Raw genomic sequence first — 23,450 nt, forward strand, 5'->3', positions numbered from 1 at the left:
AGAGAGAGAGAGAGAGAGAGAGAGGAAGGAACAAAGGAAGGAAGGAACAATAAGTTCCTGAAATTAGAGAGGGGTGTGAAACTAACATTGAATGTATTTATAAACAAATTCTGCCATACATTTGAAAAATATTTAATTTTTAGCATTTTTTAACTATTCAGAGAAAACTAGGTAATTAAGAAGCCTACCAAATCCCTTCATTGACATAAATATGATTTTGATACTTTAACCAGAAAGAGCAAAATATAGAATAAGAAAAATAGAGGCAAATCTTCTTGATGAACACTAATACAAAGAAAATTTTAATAGAATATTAGCAAAGAAATTATAGCAATATTTCAAAATACAATGCACTATGAACAACTTGGTTCTATTCCAGGAATGCAGGACTAATGCAGTTTTAGGAAATCAGAAATACAATTAACCATATCAATAACAAATAAAATTACCAATTCTGTTTATATAAATATATGCAGAAAAAGCTTTTGATAAAATACACCCTCCATTCCAATTAAAAACAATGGGAAGCAAAGAATAAATGGAGTAGTTCTTAAAAATGATAAGAAATATTTCTCTAAAAGCAAAAGAAAACATTATCTATAATCATTTAGATAAACTAGAAGGCTTCCCATTAAGATCAGGGATGATACAAAGATGTCTATTATCCTTGTTAGTATTTATTGTTTTACTAAAAATACTAGCTACAATAATAAGTCAAGAAAAGAAAATGAAAAGAAAAAAAAGATAGGCAATGAGATAATAAAACTACCACTTTACAGATGATTTGATGGTATATTTAGAGAACCCTAGGGAGTCAACTAAAAATTTTGTCAAAACAGTGAATTGCAGGTTATAAAATAACCCCATAGAAATCATTATATATAGTATCAACAAATGCAAGGAGAGAGACAGAAAGAGAAATTCTATTTAAAATAATTGCAGATAGTATAAAATCTTTGGGAGTCTATCTGCCAAGACACACACAGTAACGACATAAACACAATTTTAAAATGCTCTACTAGGGCTAAGTAATCAGAAAAATAATTTTTCTTTCTTTTGTTCTTTTTCGTTTGTTTCTTTGTTTTTAATACACATTGCTTTATGAATCATGTTGGCAGAGAAAAATCAGAGGAAAAGGGAAAAAAAAAGCATGGGAGAGGAGGAAAAAAAGGCAGAAAACAGAAGTAAACACAGTATGTGTTGATTTACATACAGTCTCCTTAGGTCTTTTTCTAGATGCAGATGGCATTTTCTGTCCAAAGTCTATTGGGATTGCTTTGGATCACTGACCTACTTAGAAGAACCAAGTCTTTCATATTTGATCATTGCATATTCTTGCTGTTGTGTACAATATATTCCTGCTTCTGCTTGTTTCACTCAGCATCAGTTCATGTAAATCTTTCCAGGCCTTTCTAAAATCAGCTTGTTCATCATTTTTTATGGAACAATAATATTCTATTATCTTCATGCCCCAATGTATACAGCCATTCCCCATTTGATGGGCATCTAATCATTTTCCAATTCTTTACTACAACAAAAAGAGCTGCTAGAAATATTTTTGCATTTCCCTTCTTTTAGATTTCTTTGGGATACAGACCCAGTAATGGCATTTCTTGGTCAAAGGGTATAAGTTTGATAACCATTTGGGCATAGTTCCAAATTGCTCTCCAGAATGGTTGGATCCTTTCACAACTCCAACAACAATGTATTAGTGTCCCAGTTTTCCCACATCTTCTCCAACATTTATCACTATCTTTTCCTTTGAGTCATAGCTTCCATTTGCCCTGTTCTAGTTTTTAACCTTTGATTTTCTTCAATTAGCTTTTGTATCTCTTTTTCCATTTGATTAATTCCACTTTTTACGGTATTGTTTCCTTCAGTGATTTTTGCATTGGCCTATTATATATTTTAAGGAATTGCCTTCCTTTGCCAAACTGTTGACTCTCTCTTGCATACTTCTCATTTCTTTCCTCATTTTTCTTCTATCTCTCTTATTTGCCTTTTAAAGTCTTTTATGAGCATTTTCAAGAATCCTCTTTGGGCTTGAGACCAATTCATATTACTCCTTGAGATTTTGTCTATGTTGTCCTCATCTGAGTTGTATTTTGGTTTGTCCTGTCACCTTTCTATGGTCAAGGTTCTTTTCCATTTCTTGCTCATTTTCTTTCCTTTTCTTTTGATATTTCCTCTTTTCTTTTTTTACTTTTATGGTCAAGGTCTGCTCCTGAAATAAAAAGGGTGGTTGTCCCAAGCTGTGCTGCTCTGAGTTTTGACTTTGGGCACAGGGGCCCCTTGTGCTTGCAGAGGGTATCTTTGCTTGCCCATTACAAGAAACACCCTGATTTTCCAAAATTTACTTGCTTAGCTGTGACTGGAGGCTGTCTCACTGGTCTGCTCCTCTATTGAAGCAGTACCGAGGGTCTCAGTTGCTGATCTGCTGTGTTTAAGATCTTCTAACTGGGCTTCCCAGACTTCATATTAGCTAGGCTGAACACCCTTGTGTCTCACCCAGTGAGATTGACCTTCTTGAAGTTTTTCTAATCATTATTGAGTGGGAAAATGGTTTCCATCAGACTCTGTTCAGAGGCTTAGTTTCATATAGAAGGAAGGTGGGAGAGCTGAAGCATTCCCTGGCTTCACTCTACCATGTTAATCAGAGAAATACAAATTGTTCATGTGTAGACTGAGCCAATATGATGAAAGAAAAGACAATGTGGCTTGAAATAATTTAATCAATGACAATACCAATAAATCTACCAAGATTTTCTTTATAGCTAGTGATAAAAAATAATAACAAAATTCACTTGGAGGAACAGATCAAAGAAATCATTTTTTTTTAAAGTGAAGAAATGAGTAAGTCTAACAGAACCAAATCTCAAACCATAATTCCAAGCTGTAATTATGAAAATAATTTGATGCTGAATAAGAAATAGAATGATTTGTCAGTGGAATATATTAGGTAGATTTTGTATAGAAGTAAATACAGTAACCTAGAATTTGATAAACCTAGAGATCCCAGTTCACTGAGCAGATGTCAGATGTCTGGATGGGGAAGAATTAATGACCAAATAGTAGGTTGGTTCAGAAAAGGTAAGATGGATAATATGGATTTATATAAAATTAAAAACTTTTGCACAAATAAACCAATACAGACAAAATTAGAAGAAAGGAAGAAACTGGGGAGAGGGGGGAGATTATAACAAGTTTCATTCATAAAGGTCTCATTTCTCAAATATGTAGATAAATGAGTCAAATTTATAAAAATAGAAAACATTCTATTTAAAAATGATCTAAGAATATGTCAGAGGAAGAAATCAAAACTATTGATAGTCATATAAAAATAGTTCTGAAGTAAGACTTATACACCTATCAAATTGACTAAAATGGTAGAAAAAGACTAAAATGACATATGCTGGAGAAGATATAGGAAAAATGACTACACTAATGCACAGTCTGACCATTCTGCAGGAAAATTTGGCACTATGCCCAAAGAGCTATAAAAAATGTACCTGGCAATACTGCTACTAGGTTTATAACCTAAGGAGATCAAAGATAAAAGATAAGGGTTCATATTGTGAAAATATAACAATTCATTTTTGTGATGGCAAAAATTGAAAAATAAGGAGGTATCTACAAGTTCAGGGAATGGTATAATAAGTTATAGTATACAAATATGATGGAATACTATTGTACTGTTAGAAATTATGAAAGAGAATTTTCAGAAAAACCTGGAAAGACTTTACATGAATTGGTGCAAAGTAAAATGAGCAGAACCAGGAAAACAATCTAACAGTTGTAGCTATAGCAATATTGTAAGGATAATCAACTATGAAAATTTAGTAATTCTGATCAACATAATGATTTATCATAAATTCCAAAGGACTACAGTGTAAATGATATCCACCTCTAGAATCCACCTCTAGATTCAGAGAATGAATTGAAACATATTTTTCTTGGGGTTTTGGATGGCATATAACTAATAGAGAAATATGTTTTGCATGACTTCCTATGTATAGTGAATATAATATTTTTGTCTTCTTAGTATGACAAGGACTGTATAGAGAGGATTTAGAACTGAAAGTAAAACTAAAATGTTGCAAACATTATATCTCAGAAATATACAAAGGCTACAAGTTTGTACTTGATTTGTTGTTGCTGATTTCTAGATTACGATGTTATAGGAAAATATTAATAACACAGATTAAACATAAATTTGTGCCTTATATGTAATGCATGCCCCACCCCAGCTAGTTATTAATCATTTATCAATATATTCTTAGTGATGTTGCATTACAAAGTGATGAATAGTATATGGATAGAAGGATAAAAGTGTACACAAAAAGGAGTCTTGTCATTCAAAAAGTAATCCTTCCACTTGACAGTTTTGTCTTAGAACAGCCTTGAAGTAATTGGTAATAAAAATGTTTACTTGTAACTTCTTTCGACTGTTCCTCTTTGAAGGAATAAGCTAAATAGAAAATGAATGTTATTTGTGTTTACAAACTTGAGTAGGATGAGAGAATAAGTAAGTAGAAATTACCTTCACTTTCAATTGATATTGAAACTTGAAAGTATATGATATCTTAAGGGTAGGAGTAGGAAGATGGAATAATTTGCCACAATTGGCCATAATTCTTCTACTCTTACCTATCCTGAACACTTAAATAGCTGCCATGATTGTTTTGTTTGTTTTACCCAAAATGGCAGAACTTTTAAATGGCAGAACAAAAAAGAACTGTTTCTTCTTTTATTATTATGTATTGTAACATTATATTATAGATTGAATATGTAGATGTATAATCGAGTTATATAATGAAAAAACTGTGATATGTAAAATCAATATCTGTATTTGAATCCCAAGTCTGCTACTTAGCAATATCAAAGGCAGGATTTGAAGCCATTTCTTAATTCCCCTGTCCATCATTCTAGCTGTTGTGCCATGGTGCCTTTCATCTTAGATTTAAAAGATCTTAATTTGAATCCATTTCTAGAAGTTTAGGATCTGTTACCATGAATATATTTCTTTTATTTCTTCATAATATCCTGTGAGGGCGATTATGATATTTTAAGTTTTGGGGGAGTTTAGACAAGAGAGAGAATTGATTTGCACTGAGCAAGTCAGAAGCAAAATAGATTCAATCTGGATTTGAAGTCAAGGTCCTGAGTTCCAAACATGGCTAACATAGTTTGGTTGGCCATTGAGTAGCATCAGATGCTCAGAAGTTGAAAACTAATTGCAACATCAGCTGGGAGGGGGATAGGAAACAAAGATGAATTGGACAAAACAAAATGCTGTATAAACTGAATGGAGTCTTTAAAAAAAATCTACTATTTTGGGGAATCCATGGTAACATATCCCTCTATTAGCAAGCATAATCCAGAAGTGAATATATTCTTAAATTGAAATTACTCTTTCTGAACCAATGATTCTGATCCTAATTTCTCTCTCTCTCTCTCTACCCCTCTCTCTCTCTCTCTCTCTCTCTCTCTCTCTCTCTCTCTCTCTCTCTCTCTTTCACTTTTGCTCTCACTCTTGCTGTCCTTCTCTCTGTGTCTCTCTTTCCATTATCAGGTGTACTGTAGATGCCCGGGTTACAAGGGTAGCCTGGCTAAACCGCAGCACGATTCTCTATGCTGGAAATGACAAGTGGTCCATAGACCCTCGTGTGGTCATCGTGGCCAACACAAAAACCCAGTACAGCATCATGATCCAAGATGTGGATGTATATGATGAAGGCCCATACACCTGCTCTGTACAGACGGACAATCATCCGAAAACCTCTAGGGTCCATCTCATAGTACAAGGTAAGTTTTACCATTGTCCAAGACTGTTATATAAGTTCTTGACTATCATAGCTGATACTTGGGATGGGGGAGATTGATATCTCTTACTATTTGTATAAAGAAAAAAAATTCTCTATGAATATCTAGAAAATCCAAGTCTTAAAACCTTTCTCTAGTATTCCTAGCTTCCACCTCATCAAATGACCCTGAGTCAAATATTTCTACTTGGTTCTATTTTTGCCTTGGTGTCAAATCAGAAGGCTGTCATTTTATCTATTCATATTTTCCATCTTTGCAATCTACTAAACCAGGTCATTGGCAAATGTTATTTAGGTTCCCAGTGTGTACATGACTTTGTTATGTTCTTGGAAGTACATATTAAAGACAAATATGTTCTTCACCTTCAAGAAATTTCTATGATGTGTTATATTCAAAAGTACAAATATCTAAGTTAATCAAGGGTATATATAAGGTCCTTCTGCTTATGTTACCACTTCATGTATAGTAGATCCATTAGCTACTAGAATTCATCAAAAGATTTTCTTCCAATTTTCAGAAAAAGTCTAACCCCATAACAGACATCAGTTTTAACTACTTTCTGGTCTATCCTTGAGATCAATTTAAGATCTAAGAAGAAAAGAAATTAATGAATCCATATTCATCCATTCCTTTTTTTTCATAAAGCTAAATTAATTTTAAGTAGTATAACTGTTCTTGTTCAGACATTCAGTCATGTATGATTCTTCCTGACTGCATGGGGTTTTTGTGACAAAGATACTGGAGTGATTTGCCATTTCCTTTTCCAGTGGATTAAAGCAGAGTTAAGTGACTTGCCCAGTGTCCCATAACTAATATCCGAGGCCAGATTTGGATTCAAATCCTGATTCTAGGCCCAATGCTCTATGTACTGAGCCATCTAACTGCCTCCTAAAATGAGATAAACACATATATCCACTTTCAAATTTAAGAGTGCCTTTGTAAAAACAATAGTGATGAAGAAGTACCCTCACAGTAATCTTGTATCAGATCATAATGTTAAAGATTTGCTGGCAAGAGAAATTGTGAATATGATGTTTGAGAACTGGACAAAAGGAAGACTACATCCAGAAAAATTAATCTTTTTTTTTAATTTAGGTTTTTTTCACAAATCATATTATATATGTGTGTATGTGTGTGTGTTTGTGTATTTCAGTATTTTTGTGTCTTAAGCTCCTGATTGATTCCAAAATCTAATGATTGTGTGCCTTGATAATTAGTTGGCTGTTTTTGTTTCCAAATTCCTAATTATGCCTAGAATATAGAAGACTTATGTATAAATTTCCCCCTTAGACTTTTATGACTCTGGGAAAGTCAGTCAATCTTTCTGTGCCTCAGTTATCTCATGTGTAAAAAAGAGGGAGTTTGACTCAATAGCCTCTTAAGGTCCCTTCAGATTCTAATCTATGATACTTTGATCCTTCCTGTTTGATGATACATTTCAGCAAATCTTTACAATATTTCTTTTGATGTGTGCTTATTTTTCTTACAGAATTATTCCAATATATTCTTTATAGTACTTATCTTTCCACAGACCCTAAAACATATTGTATAGCAACAGCTTAAATACTCTGCTTTTCATACATTCTCTTCATAAACTCAAACTAGAAAAAATACCATGATAAACTTATTTATTTACTGTTACTAGATTATTTTCCTCTCTACTAGGGGAAAAAAGTTGTGATTTCAGCAGTATGGGTATTTTTTCCATTACTGCAAATCACAGACCTTTCCACCTTAATAGATGATACTTCATAAGTTGATCTGGTCAAAAATATTGTTATCTGGGGCTCAAGCTTCTGGTGATGACTTTCTCCAACAGTAGATAAGTTGATTTATATAAAATAAGAAATATAATCCATTTCTTTGATTCTTTAAGTCTTTGAAGCTTGGCAAGACCTATTAAAATTTGAGTGCCAAAGCTTCAAGAACATGGGTCAATTTTATGTCATGAGAAGAAATGGGACTAGGCCCTCATGGAAAGCATGACTGCCTGTCTATAAACTGATGGTACTTAATGTACTCTCTTAGAAAATGGGAGAAGGACTTGGTAAGGACAGCTAGCTGAAATAAGTTTCAGTTTCTTGAAAGTTTTTGAAAAATATAAAAAACAAGGTTGTCTGAGTTTTCACTGCCCCACCTGCCACCTGGGCTGTGTTCCAGAGAAACTGAAAAGTCTCAGAATTGGAAGTGATGTGTCAATGGCACCTCAGTGGTCTTGACAACAAAATTATCTTCAAATTCAGGAAATGTGGCGCTGGAATAAAAAGAAGTGTCAGGCACCATACAGGAACAAGTTCAAATGGAACAAGGTTACCACTTTTTAGGAAATAAGACAGATCATATGAGTGTGTCAGAGTAAATATGGGCTAAAATATGGGCCACTTGTGGAGCATAAGTGAATGATGTTCTTTCTTGCCCTGTTCAAGAAATATTTGAGTTGGGAAGTGGGAGACCAGATATTTCCCCGTGGAATATGGAGCATTTGGGCCAGAGCCTAGCTCACAAGAAAGGTAAATGGATAATGATGGATTTTTTTTTTTTTTTAAATGCTCACTGTTCACAGTCTCCTGGGTTCAACCCAATGGATCCTTATAACCTGAGCATATTTGAGGTACTTCGTCAAAGTACCTAAGTACTTATAAAAGGCAAGATAAGGAAGGCCACTGGGAACCTTTTTCAGACCAACCTGTCACCTTTTCCATATTACTGTTGAGAGGTTAGAGGAAGGAGACCCAAGGAGACTGGATTGTAGGTTCTCTTGGCTGACAAAGGGTGACTTATTCTTTCATTGGAAACCAATTGGATTTCTAGTGGTTGGAAGCAAAGAGACCCCACTGCTCAATTAGAAAGGAACTTGAGAGCACTGTTTCTTCACAACAGCTATAGGCTTTTGTCCAGTCTATAGATTAATTTTTCAGAGTTAGTGTTAGTTCAGGTTAGATAAAGATAATGAAACTTTCCTAATCCTCTTAAAGAAGATTTATCTGACTGAGTAGAAAGCTTTTGGAATACAATAAGGCATGTATAAAACTGGGGCCTAATCTTTCCTTTAATTTCAAACTGCTGATGGCTATTGATTTTTCAATGAGAAAAACTGAAAAATTTCTGAGCTGTGACTTGTCTGTTTAAAAAAGCTCATGTTTATCTTCTGTGCATGTGGAAACATTAGTATCTCCTTATTTCAGCCAATTGGCTATCTTCAGAAAAGGGAGAAAATTCCAAGTTTGTCATTTTCTCTGTTATTCTGTATTTCTATAATATGTGCATCTGACAGATGCTTCATCTCTAACCTCAAAAGATTGTCCTTTCTGTTGTATGAAGTGATTTTTGCCACATATATGATAGAAAAAATTTCAGGTCTTTTTTGGTGAGAGAAAAGGTTTTTTTTTTTTTTAATTAAAGTGTGCCTTTTACTAAAAGGTCTCTCCAAATATTTACTCATCTATTTAGAAAACATCTACTAAATGCCTTTTGAATGCATATATATATATATATATATATAATCTTATATTCAGTTTCTATAGGAAACACTAAGAAAATGGAAGACATTCTTCTTGCCTTCTAGAAATTTCTAATTTAACTGGGTAGATAATACATAATATGCAAATATATAGGGACTAAAGAATAGATGCAAAACATTGTGGAAGCATGTGTATGATTATGCTGTGAATTATATACTTAAATGCTTAGGCTTCTGGAAATCAAAGAAAAAATATGGACATCATGGATTCATATTGGGTAGAATTTTTAAAAATGTATATATACACACATACATGTTAATGTATATATGTATAATATATGTAGTTTATATATATATACATATATATGTGTATATATATATATATATATATATATATATATATATATATACACACACACATAATTATATTTTTGTCACATTGCTGGGTAGATTCCTTTCTCCTTATTTAGTGAACTATACTGTAACAAAGAATGAAAAAGAAGTAGGAAAAAGTTAGGTGAGAAAAACTAACCAACATGTTAATTAAGCAAGTCTGACAATATAAACTGTTCCACACCCATAGATCCCACATATTTAAAGAAAGAGCTGCATTTTTTTCTAGCTCTTCGCTGGTGCTCATTATATAGTATACATTTTTTTAATTCCTTCTATTTACATTATTGTAGACAGGATATATATTGTTTTTCTGATTCTGCTTACTTCAGTCTAAATCAGTTCCCATTCTTCCCTTAATATTATTCTTTGAATTCTTCATATTTACATTTCTTAAGGTACATTAATATTTCATTACATTTGTGTACCACAATTTGTTTAGTCATTCCCGTACAATGAACATTTATTTGTTTCTAGTTCTTTGCAACTACAGAAAGTGTTGCTATTCATATTTTTATTTCTATCTTTGACTTCCTTTCACAATATGCCTAATAGTGATATTTCTGGTTCAAAGAATATGGATTTATTAGTCATGTTTTAGCCTAATTATAAATTATTTTCTATAATGGTCAAACAAATTTACAACTCTACCAAAAAAGAATGTTTGTGCACATTTTCAGCCCCCAGAATACTGACTTTTTCATCTCTTTTGTTATTTTTACTAAATTTAAGGATGCAAGATTAAATGTCATTTATTTCAATTGATATTTCCTTTATTATTAGTGATTTGGAGCAGCATCCATTTATTTTTTTCTTTTTTTAAATTTACTTTTAACACACATTGCTTTATGAATCATGTTAGAATAGAAAAATCAGAGCAAAAAGGGAATAACCATGGAAGAGATTTAAAAAAAAAAAAAAAACAGAAAAAAGAAATGAACATAACATGTGTTGATTTACATTTAGTCTACTTAGTTCTTTTTCTGGATGCAGATGGCATTTTCTGTCTAAAGTCTGTTGGGATTGCTTTGAATCACTGAACTACTGAGAAGAACCAAGTTTTTCATAGTTGATCCTCACACATTTTTGCTGTTATTGTGTACAGTGTATTCTTGGTTCTGCTTCTTTCGCACAGCAGCAGTTCATGTAAATCTTTCCAGAACTTTCTAAAATCAGCTTGTTTTGAACACTGTTTATTATGACTGTTTTAATTTCTTCTTTTGAAAGATTTTAGCTCCTATATTTTTTAAATACTTGCCCATTGGAGAATGGTATTTGATTTCATACAGTTGTCTTCATTCCTAATATCATGGATATCAAAATTTAAAAACAAATAAACAAAAACCAACCAGGAAATAGTTTGTAGAGAAAATACTAGAAAAGAGGAAAATTGGGACTCAGAGTGACCAGCCATGATGATATTTTAGTCACCCAACAATGAGATTGTTATAATGTGAGTTAAATATGAAATGAAAACAAATCGTCACATCTAAGAGATATTGTAATGGAGAAATTAGATTATACATACCAGTCTTAAGAGAGAGATATTTATAACACTCAAATTGTTAATAAGTACTTAATTTAATTTGTTTAATTTGAGAATATGTGGAAGGTCCCTTGCCTGCAAAGAGAAAGACAATAGAGAATCATATGAAAGAGAAAATGATTATTCTAGTTTTAGGCATATTAAATTTGAAGTAACATTGGACAGTGGTATGACTGGTCATGAGAAGGTAGTGAGAAGGTGAAAGTTAAACATTGCAAAGTGTCAGCTTGAAAATGATCACCATTGAGATAATAGATATTAAGAGCAACAAAATCATATGATAATCAACTTTAAGCTATAAATGTGATTGAACTTTCAAGGACCTAGCACAGGTAAATAAGAGCAGAGGGTTAAGAATTGACTTTTGTGAATGTTAAGTCTTGTTGGTAAGAGGGAAAAATAAGATAAGAAATAGAAACAATAAAGTAGACAGAAAAAGAATAGTAGATAGGAGTGGGGAAAGAGTCAGAAACATGACCAAAAATGTTTTGAGAAATAGTTGATCAATAACCCTAACTGTATTAGGTAGATGGATGAGCATGAGAATGAATATGAAATGGTTTGTTATAGCTAGAAAGGAGTCAGAAAGGAGTTTCAGTGAAGTAAAAAGTACTGTGAACCAGATAGCAGAGGGTAAAGAAAGGAATATGTGGTTTAAAGAAAAAACAAAAACAAAAAAACAATATTCTTGATCTAGAAATTTTGCTGTGAAAGGAAAAAAAAAAAAGAAATAGGAATAGTAGTTGAAAGGAGCAGAAATAGTCAACCAAGGCCTACTTATTCAAAAATTTCTTCCCAAAGCAGTGACTGAAGTGATGAGCTCTTGAACAGCTATTTTTTCTCTCCTACCAGCCCTCAATGAAATGACTGTCACTGTAGATTTCTTGTGTAACAGAAATGGTTGACAGAGTGTTTGCCCATCAGACTCGCTTCATACATCATGAGATTTTTTTCACCCATTTTAAGATCCCAAACGGTACAGAATTACTCTTTTGTTTCTTTCAACTATTTTCTATATGACATCATGCTTGACACAGCAGCACAAAATGCTTTCAGAACCCAGACCAAAGTGTTTTAGTTTGTTAGATAATAAATAAGTACACCCTGAATATCCACAGGGCTTATGGGCAACTAGGTGGCACAGTGCCACCTGTCACATGCCAGGCCCTGGAAGACTGACTCTTCCTGAGTCCAAATTTGACTTCAGACACCTAATAGTTGTGATTGGGCAAGTCGCTTAATGCTATTTACCTCAGTTTACTTATAAGAAGTACTTACATACTTCTTACTTACCTTCTTGCAGAAGGAAGTGGCAAACCACTCCAGTGTCTCTGCCAAAAAAATCCCAAATGGAGTCATGGGAAGTTCAGAAAAAAACTGACCAACCAGAAATCCACAGGGTACAGAATATCAATCATGAGTGTTTTTGACTTCCAGGAATTCACAACGGAGATCCCAACTTTTATCATCTAAACACATACAGCACGTTTTTTCATATTTCTCATTCTTCTTTCCTTTCTTCTCTCTCTCTCTCTCTCTCTCTCTCTCTCTCTCTCTCTTTCTCTCTCTCTGATTCTCTGACTGACTCTGTCTCTTTCTGTCTCTCTGTCTCTGTCTCTTTCTCTGTCTCTCTCTGTCTCTCTGTCTCTCTGTCTCTGTCTCTCTGTTTCTGTCTCTCTCTGTCTCTGTCTCTGTCTCTCTCTTTGATTCTATGACTGTCTCTCTGTCTCTCTCTCTTTCAATTGTTGGTATCTAGAACAGTGAAGACTATTGTTACAGTGAACTCCCATGGAGGAGACTCTCTACCAAGAAACTTTAGAACGTTTGAGAGTTGCCTGGAGGGACATTGAAAAATTAAATGATTGGCTCAGGATCATGCAGTCAGTACATGTCAGCAGTAGGCACTGAATCCTCATCTTCCTGACTCTGAGACCAGCTCTCTACTCATTATCCAACACCATCTCTGGGTATTTTGTCCTGAAAAGTACAGCTTTACCTAGACTTTTTGGACACCCTATATATGAAAGAAATAGAAATATCTATTGAGGGGATAAGAACAAAAGATGACTCAAAGTTGTGTAGGTGATGAGTAAGTGTGTAAAGTATTAAAAAGGACATGTTTTTGGCAGGCAATGGACCTTAAACCTAGATTAAAGAGACTGGTGGGTTGTAGCAGTACTAGGTAAGGGCTCTTTGGAGATGCTCTCCAAATTTCAAAGAAATTTCTCTTCTAGATCAATAGGAGCTTTTCAAATTCTCTTTTTTACCTTCTCCTCTTTGTTATTGTGGTTTGTGGCACAGGTGGAGAGTGAAATGTAGGACAGAGACCAAGAAAAGAAAATGGATGAGGGGGGTAAGAAAAATAGATCTGGAAACTGCAAGAGAGAAGAGGGAGGGGAGAATTGTGAGAGAGTATTTCAGAGAGAAAAAAAGAGTCTAAGAGAGAGGCAAAGAAGAGGATAATTAATTTACTCCTAAGCTAAACCCTCTAGGGATGTGCATTTCAAATGATACCATTTTATCCAATGTAACTACTGAAAATTCAAAGGCCCTTAGAGAATCAAAAAACTAAAGAAAGGACTTCTACATTAAATCCATCTTATGGTTTCTAATAGTGATTACCATATTGGTATATTTAAATTACACAGTGCTTTAAGGGATGGCAAAACTCTCTTGCACATAGGGCTTTAATGTTTATAAAGCACTTTGCTCACAATCCTGTGAAGTAGCTATATGTAAGCATTATTCTGCCTATATTGGTAGTGATTATTCTGTCTCTTATGGTTTTGAATTTTGAGTTTTGTTTTTGTTTTTTTTTTTTTGCTATTACACAATGATGAAGTCTTCAGTGTTAGGTGTGGTTACCAGAGAAATTGATAAAAATGAATCCTTCAGGCAAGCAGGAAGAAGGCTCAGGGAGATCAGTTTAGTTCTTTGGTCCCACCCCAAGTTAAGGCAATACCCTGAGGGCAAAATTTCCCTATAAAAGAATTTATGGCCTCTGGCTTTGCTGCTGCCTTCTTTTGGGTCAACTCACAACTCACCATGGACATTCTGCCTCATAGTGTCTTTCTCCTTAGCTCTCACTCACCCACCCCCACACCACGTTGTATCTCCCCTAATCCCACTTTGCTTCCCAACCCCATTTCTCCTCCTTACAGATAATTAACTCTTTTAGAATGCCAGGCCCCTTTCAGGATTTAGCCTGATAGCTAAGGGCATGCTCCAACCTCATGCCTTTCCCCTAAATAAATCTACCTTTTGCCAAAAAGAATGGCCACCGTAAATTCTTCACATGACCAAACCCCAACTTTTGGTTCTTGCCATCATTTGATGACAAACCCCACATCATAGATCACATCACTTAACTCTTGATTATATATAGAGAGGGATTACATTGCTGTCTTTTATCATCCTTGGGAGTGTTCAAGGAAAAATTCTTATAAATTGTGATTTTTAAAAATGAAAATATAAGAGGCTAAAAGCAATTATGTGGCTTATCCAAGGTGACATAGGAATTAGTAGGTGTTAATGTTAGGATTTCTACTCATCTCCTGACACCTGGTTCAACTCTCTACTATGTCAATGCTAGAAATGATACATTCCTAACTATTTCTCTGATGTCTATAAGATTCAGAAATCCATTCCATACTTCCTAATTCTTTGTGCTAGAAAATTAGGATGACTGACATAGCTTGCCAGTTGTTCTCTTAGCCTCAAGTCTCAGCCTTTCCCATTGCATTCTTCATTCAACTGTCAAATTAATTTTCCCAAAATGTAAGTCTGATCATATTGCCCTCACCTATTCAATAAATTGCAGCAGCATCCTATCACCTTCAGCATCAAACACATTATCTTCTGTTTGATTTTTAAAGTGCTTTTTAGCTTAACCTCTTCCTACTTTTGTAGTTTTCTTATACTTTTCTTCTCTCCATATATTCTGCTATCCAGTAATACTCATTTTCCCAACTCCAAGTCTCAATTTCCCACTCCACAGTGACTGTCCCTTGTGCCTGAAGTTCCCTCCTTCTTCCTCTTTGCTTTTTCCTCTGTTCTATTTCTTTTACATTGGTATAGTCTTTTCTCTCTGTTTTATTTCTTTTAGATTGGTACGGATCTAGTGGTGATTTTATATATGTGTGTGTGTGTGTGTGTGTGTGTGTGTGTGTGTATGTGTACACACACATGCAAGTAGCGACTTATGGGCATGAATTAATTAATTCTTTCACCTGGCCTTACCCTACTAAATATAGGTCTTCTGTGTGACTATGCTATTGTGTTCTTAGTCTTACCTAGTATCCTTCTTGGAACTGACTGTGATGTTAATTGGTTCTGGGCAAAAGCATCTACTATGTTAATAGCTCACAGGTAAGGGATAAGAAGGAAGTAATGGTTCTAGGAAAAATAGTTCAGTTATCATAAGGTAACAAACAGTAGGAAGCTTAGGTAAAAGGCATATTTAAGATCTAGACTCTAAAAATACTGGTTAATAACAGGACAGTATTGATTAGGAACCTACAAAACTGGATGCCCAAAGGTACATCAGAATATGTGCATTTGGCATATTTTCATTTTGATTAATTCAGTATGGTGACCATTCTAATAACCTTTTCAGCCTAACATTTGGACCACTCTCACCTTATTATGCTGCCTTGATCTTTTGAAGGAGCTTCAAATCCCTATCCCTGCTTGGGTTTCCCACATGGAAAATAGCTCTGTTTGTATGGTGGAAAACACTACTTGTCCTCAGGTATCCCACCATTTGCCCCGTGAGGGTACTTGGAATCTCTATCAATAATATTTTCAGCACTATGAGTTAAGATATTTTCTCCAGAATTACCCTATTTAAAACAAATATGTTGTCTGGAAAAGTTGACCTATGAAACAGTTTGGTCAGTTCTCTAGAAATTGTTACATAGCATAGCTTATGCTCAGGGGAAAATAGATAAAATTTCAAAGGACCTTGATTCCAGCCCCAGGTAGTCCAGGGATCAATTTTACATGATTACAATTAGGAAAAGCAAGTAGAATGCCTATTCCATAATTTTTTCTATTTCCAGCTAGTATTCTTGTTCCTTTTGTTTCATCTACCATAATTGAACCCAACCATTAAAAATAATATATGCATAGAACTAAGAAGATATTATGCTTTAGTCATCTATAAAATGAGGAGGTTGTACTAAATGACCTCTAATTTCCTATCCATTTTCAAATGCTAAGTAAAATTTAACATGGTTAGCCTCTCCTCCAATTTCCAAGTTGCTTTGCTTTTATAATAATATGGATTTTGTTTTGTTTTGTTTTATAATAATATGGATTTAAAAAGCAGTGGGGACTGTAACAACCCTAGACAGGGAATCAGAAAAACTAAGTTCTAATTAATATCAGATAAGTCACTTAATTTACTGGGCCTGTGTTTGTTCATTTGTAAAATGAGTAGGTTGGACCAGATGACTGTTAAAGTGTTTTCCAGATACAACATTCTGTGCTTTTATTAATATGCCACAGAAAAATGCTGCTGCTCTCTTAGCTCTAGAAATAAGAAGAGGTGATATTGTCTAGTGGGGTGTGTGGCCAATGCATATACAGAAGGCTAATGAAAATGTGTTTTGGCCTGAACATGTGTTGACTCTGTGCCATCCTGGTGAAAACTTCATTTAAGAGCTCTGCCTTTGAGCACATTTGAACTTGTTTTGTGAAAGAAATTCTCTTTGAAGCTCTTTGCATACTCCCAAGAACGTGTTAGAACCTGGTATCTCATTCATTTGATAAATATAGAAGTTGAGAAGAAAGGTACAGGACCTAGAACTGTCATTGTCCTTGTTTGCCATGGAATTTTTTTCTTTCTTTCTTTCTTTCTTTTTTCCCCCCATGGAATTGAATAAATGGAGCAGTTATATAAACCATCCTCAAAATGTGGAAGCAGTAATGTGGAAATGCATAAAAAAGTGAAGTGTCCATTGTTTCATGTCCAAACTGATATTGTCCATGGGTATTTGCTGAGAGGTCATTCAGGAAATCACTGCAGGCAAACCGATATTTTCTTAATACATCATTGCCATGGGAAGGGGTGGCAATGTACTATTTAAAGATGGACAGTTGTCAACTATTCATCAACTTCTCCCTTAAACTCTAATTTTCTTATATGTAAAATGAGGGGATTGGATTAGATCATATTCTTCTAATTCTACATCCTTTTCCCCTATAAAATTATAAATCTATCAATTTATATAATACATTGGAGACCATCATCACCCTCACAATTTGAGTTCCTTACACAAACCCTGGGATTCAGAAAGATTCTTCTAATTCCACTGAAGCTTCTAATGAAGTTTTATGATCTCTCTCTCCGTCTCTGTCATCTCTCTCTCTCTCTCTCCCTTTTTCTTCTTCTTCTTCTTCTTCTTCTTCTTCTTCTTCTTCTTCTTCTTCTTCTTCTTCTTCTTCTTCTTCTTCTTCTTCTTCCCCCCCCCCTCTCTCTCTCTCTCTCTCTCTCTTTCTCTCTTTCTCTCTCTCTCTCTCGCTTTCTGTGTCCCTGTCTCTCTGTCTCTGTCTCTGTCTCTCTATTTCTCTTCTCTGTCATCTCTCTGTCTCTGGATCTCTTTTCTTTCCTTCTTTCCTTCCTTCCCCCCTCGCTTCTCTTTCGCTCTCCCTCTCTTTCATTCTTGATCTATCTGTCTCTGTCTCTCTTTCTCTCTCTGTCTCTGTCTCTGTTTCTGTCTCTCTCTTTTTGTTTCTGTCTATCTCAATCTCTGTCTCTCTGTCTGTTTCTGTCTGTTTCTCTGTCCTTCTCTTCTTTCCTTCCCTCCCTTCTCTCTCTCTCTCTCTCTCTCTCTCTCTCTCTCTCTCTCTCTCTCTCTCTCTCTCTCTCTCTCTCTCTCTCTCTCTCTCTTTCTCTCTCTCTCTCGTTCTCTCTTGCTCTCTCTCTCATCTCTATCTCTCTCTGTCTTTCTGTCTGTCTCTATATCAGTCTCTCTCTCTCTCATAAGAACAAGTAAGTGGAGGTTTTGCAGAATATGAAATGAACTCCTTGTCAGTGCATGGGTACATAGTTGTTGGCGTGCATAAAAAAGTAAAGTGTCCATTGTTCAGGGATCAGAGGCACTAACTGGCTTGTGTGGGAGGGGGTGAGGATGGGGGTGAGGAGATGCTGGATGGGACTGTTACATAAAAAAAGATTGGAAAAATGCTGGAGAGAGACAAGTTATAAAGGGTTTTAAATGACAAAGGATTTTATATTTGATCTTGAAGGTAATAGGGAGTCATTAGAGTATATTGAGTAAGTGAGTGACTTGGTCAGACCTGTGCAGGGTAGGACAAATCACCCTGGCACTAAATTGAGGATATAGTGGACTGGAGAGAAATTTGGGGAAGTCATTGCTTCCCAGCAATCATCACTGACATCACTTTGCACTAGCCTTTCAAAACAGCATCTATCACAAAGTATGTAGCTTAGTTAGTAGGCTCCCATATCTGCAAATGAAAAAAATTGGAGAGTGGAGAAACAAGGGAGTAGAGCACACAGCCAGTTGTTGATTCATAAGTTGCCCCGATTCCTGTTCCACTGACTACAAATCTGACTCCTTTATAAGTCCAACTTTAACTAAAGAGTTATTTCTTAATAGGGATTTCAGCCTTTGCAATGAAGAGGGTTTTAGCTAAACCATGAAATCATGTCCACATTTATAGCTTCTGAGGGAAGTTTTTACCACAGTCAATTTCCCTTGGTGGGTTAGAAATCACCCCCAAACAAGGAGCTCCTGATGAAATCACTGGCAGACTGGAATAGTGTGAGCCCAGCCTGTAACAATCAGCTTAATGGGATGGATTATGTGCTCCGATTGGCTAGCAAGCAAACATTAATGACCAGTTAGCAACTGTGTTCAGGTCAATTAATTTATATTTGTATTTTGCAAACTAAAAGTTGCCCTGTTAGATTATTGATTCTTTGTCCCTCTATTCAATTTGTTTTTAATTGCACCATTGCAGGGCCAAGTCTTCCCTCCTGGAAAGCCAGCAATAAATCTGCCTGCCGTCTCAACAATCAACAATAAATGTGTCTCTTCATGTCATTATTAATATGTCTTCCTGATTGGTTCATTACCACAGTTAACGGTTTATAAGAGCTGGGATGGCATAGTGCCAAGAGGATTCCTTTCCCAAGGGCTGTTTTGTCGTGATAGGATTGATGGTTTCAGGCATGTGTGCATAAAGGAACTTGGGATTTAATTTAATATAACTGGAATATGAGCTACCTAATCCTCTTCCTATCATAAACAGCTTTATATAAAGATGATATTGGATTAAAGGTAGCCTCCTCCCTTTTCCATTCTCTTGCTTTTATTTCTATCCTTTTCCCTTTCTTCTCCATTCTTGCTCAAATTCAGCCAATCAGGTTTTCCCAAATGAAATAAAGGTGATTAAGGGTGAGGTGGTTGCAGGGTAAATGGTCTGTGTGTCCCAGTGACTTTGATTATTGGGCCATTAGTTGAAAGTGGAGGGGAGTTGCCTGCCATTTCTGTGCAAATGGTGATTTAAAAAGATGTAGCTCCTATTCTTAGAACATCCCTTAAATTGAGGTCAATACCAAAAAACAAAAATGAAATTAAAAAAAATGATGAAGTGAGCCCCAGTTTAGAAATAGTGATTATCATTAATTGCATTGTTGTTATTGGTGTCATCAGTCATTTGAATTTTTCAGGAGAAAGGTAAAGATTTTAAAAGGATTTTTATTGGTTGACAGGAGAGATCTTCTGTGTCCCAGAAATGCCAACTTAGAAATCAAAATGGAACTAAAGTGCTAAAAAACCTCTCAACAAACCAGAATCTAATGACAGTGCAGAACTTTAGCCATTTTCAATGAGCAAGTTTCTGGAGGATATGGAATTGACTTTTCTGGGGACCCCTAGCCAAGAGTCAGGTGATTTTGTTTGTTTTAGTTTTTGTGCATTCAGTATATGGATTTTATACTTAATTTATTGTTAACAGCCAGTACTGCTTACCTTGGCACATAGGCCTTTAAAGACAATGAAATCGTGCTTGTCAAAGGCAAGAAAGCAGGTGATTGTGATGTTTTATATTTCCCTTGGGAAGGTTCTGAACTGTCCAGGGAAAGGCTGGGACTGGTTGTGGCACTGAGGGGCCCAAACAAAAGAAGAATTAGAGAGAAAGAAAGTGTCAAGGGAAGGATAAGGGGGAAAAAAAAATTGATGATCAGTGAAGAGGGAGATAAAGATAAAAATGAGAAATGGGTTTGAAAAAATGAAGAAAATAAGAGAAATAGGGAGGGTGGTCAAGAGAAAAAAAAGGAAAGAAAGAGACAATTGAAACATAGCCTGAGAAATGGTATTTTGAGAAAAACCTCCCTTGTTGGAAGCTGTTGTGGATGTAAGAAAAGAAAGTGGTCCAATCTTATGAGAAAAAGGGGCTCTGGCTTCTGAGGCTCATTATTTCTGTATTTCCTTCACAAGTGCAACTTGCTTTTTTGCTCTGAGGACACTAAGCTCCTTCTCAAATGACACAAGCCTCACTTAAGGGCCTTGATACTGAAGTGGTTCTCACTGCTTCTGTTTTAGCTCTTTCATCATTTTCTGTGAGAAGCTGTAACTAGTTGAAACAGTCACATATGTGAGGCTGTGTCACATTTGTATAGCGTAGTGTTGGTGGGCAAGTTGACTCTGATGAAATAAAGTTCACTCAGCCCTTTCTGGAAATGTGGGTTAAACTAATTCCTTTTCTAAAGTTTTATAATCCTAGAGATATGAGCAACTAGATGGCATAGTGGAGAGAGGGCCAGGCCAGGAGTGAGGAAGAATCATTTTCCTGGGTCAAATCTCGCTTCAGACTCACTAACTGAGCAATCCTGAGCAAGGAATTTAACCCTTGTCTTAGTTTCCTCATCTGTAAAGTGAACTGGAGAGGGAAAATCCCACTTGTACTTCTCAGATTGGCTAAGATGACAAGAAAAGATAATGATAAATGTTGAAGGGGATGTGGGAAAACTAGGACACTAATGTGTTGTTGGTGAAGTTGTGAAATGATCCAACCATTGTAAGAGCAATTTGGAACTATACTCAAAGGACTATAAAACTGTGCACATCGTTTGACCCAGTAATGCCGTTACTGGGTCTATATCCCAAGGAAATCATAAAGGAAGGAAAAGGACCCACATGTGCAAAAAAAAAAAAAGTATTAGCTTTTTTTGTGATTAAAAAAAAAAAAAAAGAATTGGAAAATGAGTGGCTACCCATCAACTGGGGAATGGCTGAAGAAGTTGTGGTACATGAAGATAATGGAATATTATTGTTCCATAAAAATGATGAAAAGTTGATTTTAGAAAGGCTTGGAAAAGATTTACATGAACTGATGCTTAGTGAAACAAGCTGAACTAGGAATTCATTGTTCCCAATAACAGCAAGAATGTGCAATGATCAGTTATGAAAGACTTGGTTCTTCTCAATGAATGAGTGATCCAAAGCAATTCCAATAGACTATGGACAAAAAATGCCATCCATATCCAGAAAAAGAACTATGGAGATTGAATGAAAGTCAATACATGTTATGTTCACTTCTTTTTTCCATTTTTTTCTCTCCCATGTTTTTTTTTTCCCCCTTTCCTCTGATTTTTCTCCACCATCATGATTTATAAAGCAATGCAAATTAAAAATTAATTGCAACAAAAAAGAAAATTCCAAATGAAATGGCAGAATATGATCAGAATATGCTTGAACAACAAGTTGTGACTGACAATAGTTACATTGATTACAAAAATGTCTAATTGGAAACAAGACGACAAATTAAAACCAGTGATTTCAGAAAAGCCTGAAAATACTTACATGAACTGGCGCTGAGTGAAGGGAGAACATTGTACATAGCAACAAGATTATTTGATGATCAACTATGACAGATCTTCTCAGCAGCACAATAATCTGAGACACTTCTAATATACTTGGGATGGAAAATTCCATCTGTATCCAGAGAAAGAACTATGGAGACTGAATGGAAATCAACTCATACTATTTTCACCTTTTGTTGTTGTTATTCACTTTTTTTCCCCTCGTCCTTTCTCTCTTTTGTTCTGATTTTTCTTTTACAATATGACTAATATGGAAATATATTTAAAATGATTGCATATATATATATATAATATATATATATATATATATATATATATATATATATATATATATAATATATATATATATATATATATATAAAACCTACATCAGATTGCTTGATGTTTGGGGGAAGGAGAAGGTAAGAGAGGTAGGAAGAAAAAAATTTGTAACTCAAAATTTTACAAAAATGAATGTTGAAAATTATCTTTACTTTTAATTGGAACAATAAATTACTACTGAAATTAAAAAACAACAACAACAATAACAACAAAGTAGAACCAGTAGAGGTCCCCTTTTCCCCTCTGATGCTATTACTATCCTAGTCCAGGCCTTTATCAGCTCATATCTAAATAATTGCAAAAGCCTGGTTTTTCTCCTTCTTTATGTGTAAATCTTTCTTAGTTCCTTATATGTATCCTTCCCCATTCCAATCCAGCATCTCCTTAGCTTAAATTAAATTAGTTAAATTAATCTTCATAAAACACAAAATTGACCATATCACCCACCATGTATTCCCACATTTGATAAACACCAGTGGCTCTTTATCATCTCTAGAATCAAGTATAAAATTCTTTTTTTGTCATCCAAAGTCCTTCAGAATATGACCTCTTCTTAATTTTGCATTCTTTTTACACCTGTCTATCACCGCTCTATCCCACACATGTATTTTCATTGATCCAATGATTTTGACATTCTTGCTTTTCTGGTAAATTTTTGGCAGAGATCCATAATGTTCTTCAAATGCTAGATTTAGAATGAGGAAATAAGATGGAAAAAAAAAAAAAAAGCCTGGATGTCCTCTATAATTGGTTACCAATAATCATTTTTCTTAGCTGTCAGAAGTTGAATTTAGAGTCATAAGAGCTGGCTTTCACTCCATCTCATACTGGCTATGTGATCTTAGACAAAACTTTTAGCTTCTCTGGGCCTCAATTTCTTTATCTCTAAAATGAGGGACTTAAACTAGATGATCTTGAGATCCTTTCCAGTGCTAAATCCATATGATTTTATATTGGTTTATGGAGGAAGTCACAACATTCTTTCTGGGCAGATAATATTCAAACAAAGGGATTGGCAAAGGAATTAGCCCCTGGTGCCATCCATGGGATAT

At 34.9% G+C, this 23,450-nt stretch overlaps 1 protein-coding gene across 3 annotated transcripts in view; it reads left to right on the forward strand.

Annotated features, from left to right (window-relative positions):
• Positions 1-23,450, forward strand: part of OPCML (opioid binding protein/cell adhesion molecule like) — a 1,494,059-nt gene that overhangs the window by 1,163,391 nt on the left and 307,218 nt on the right. For all 3 annotated transcript variants that reach the window (XM_051986652.1, XM_051986651.1, XM_051986650.1), the window contains one exon: positions 5,573-5,805. In XM_051986652.1, the coding sequence (XP_051842612.1) occupies positions 5,573-5,805 (233 nt within the window). The remainder of the gene's footprint in view (positions 1-5,572; positions 5,806-23,450) is intronic.

Source organism: Antechinus flavipes, chromosome 3, assembly GCF_016432865.1.
Source record: "Antechinus flavipes isolate AdamAnt ecotype Samford, QLD, Australia chromosome 3, AdamAnt_v2, whole genome shotgun sequence".
Classification (NCBI taxonomy): Eukaryota; Metazoa; Chordata; class Mammalia; order Dasyuromorphia; family Dasyuridae; genus Antechinus; species Antechinus flavipes.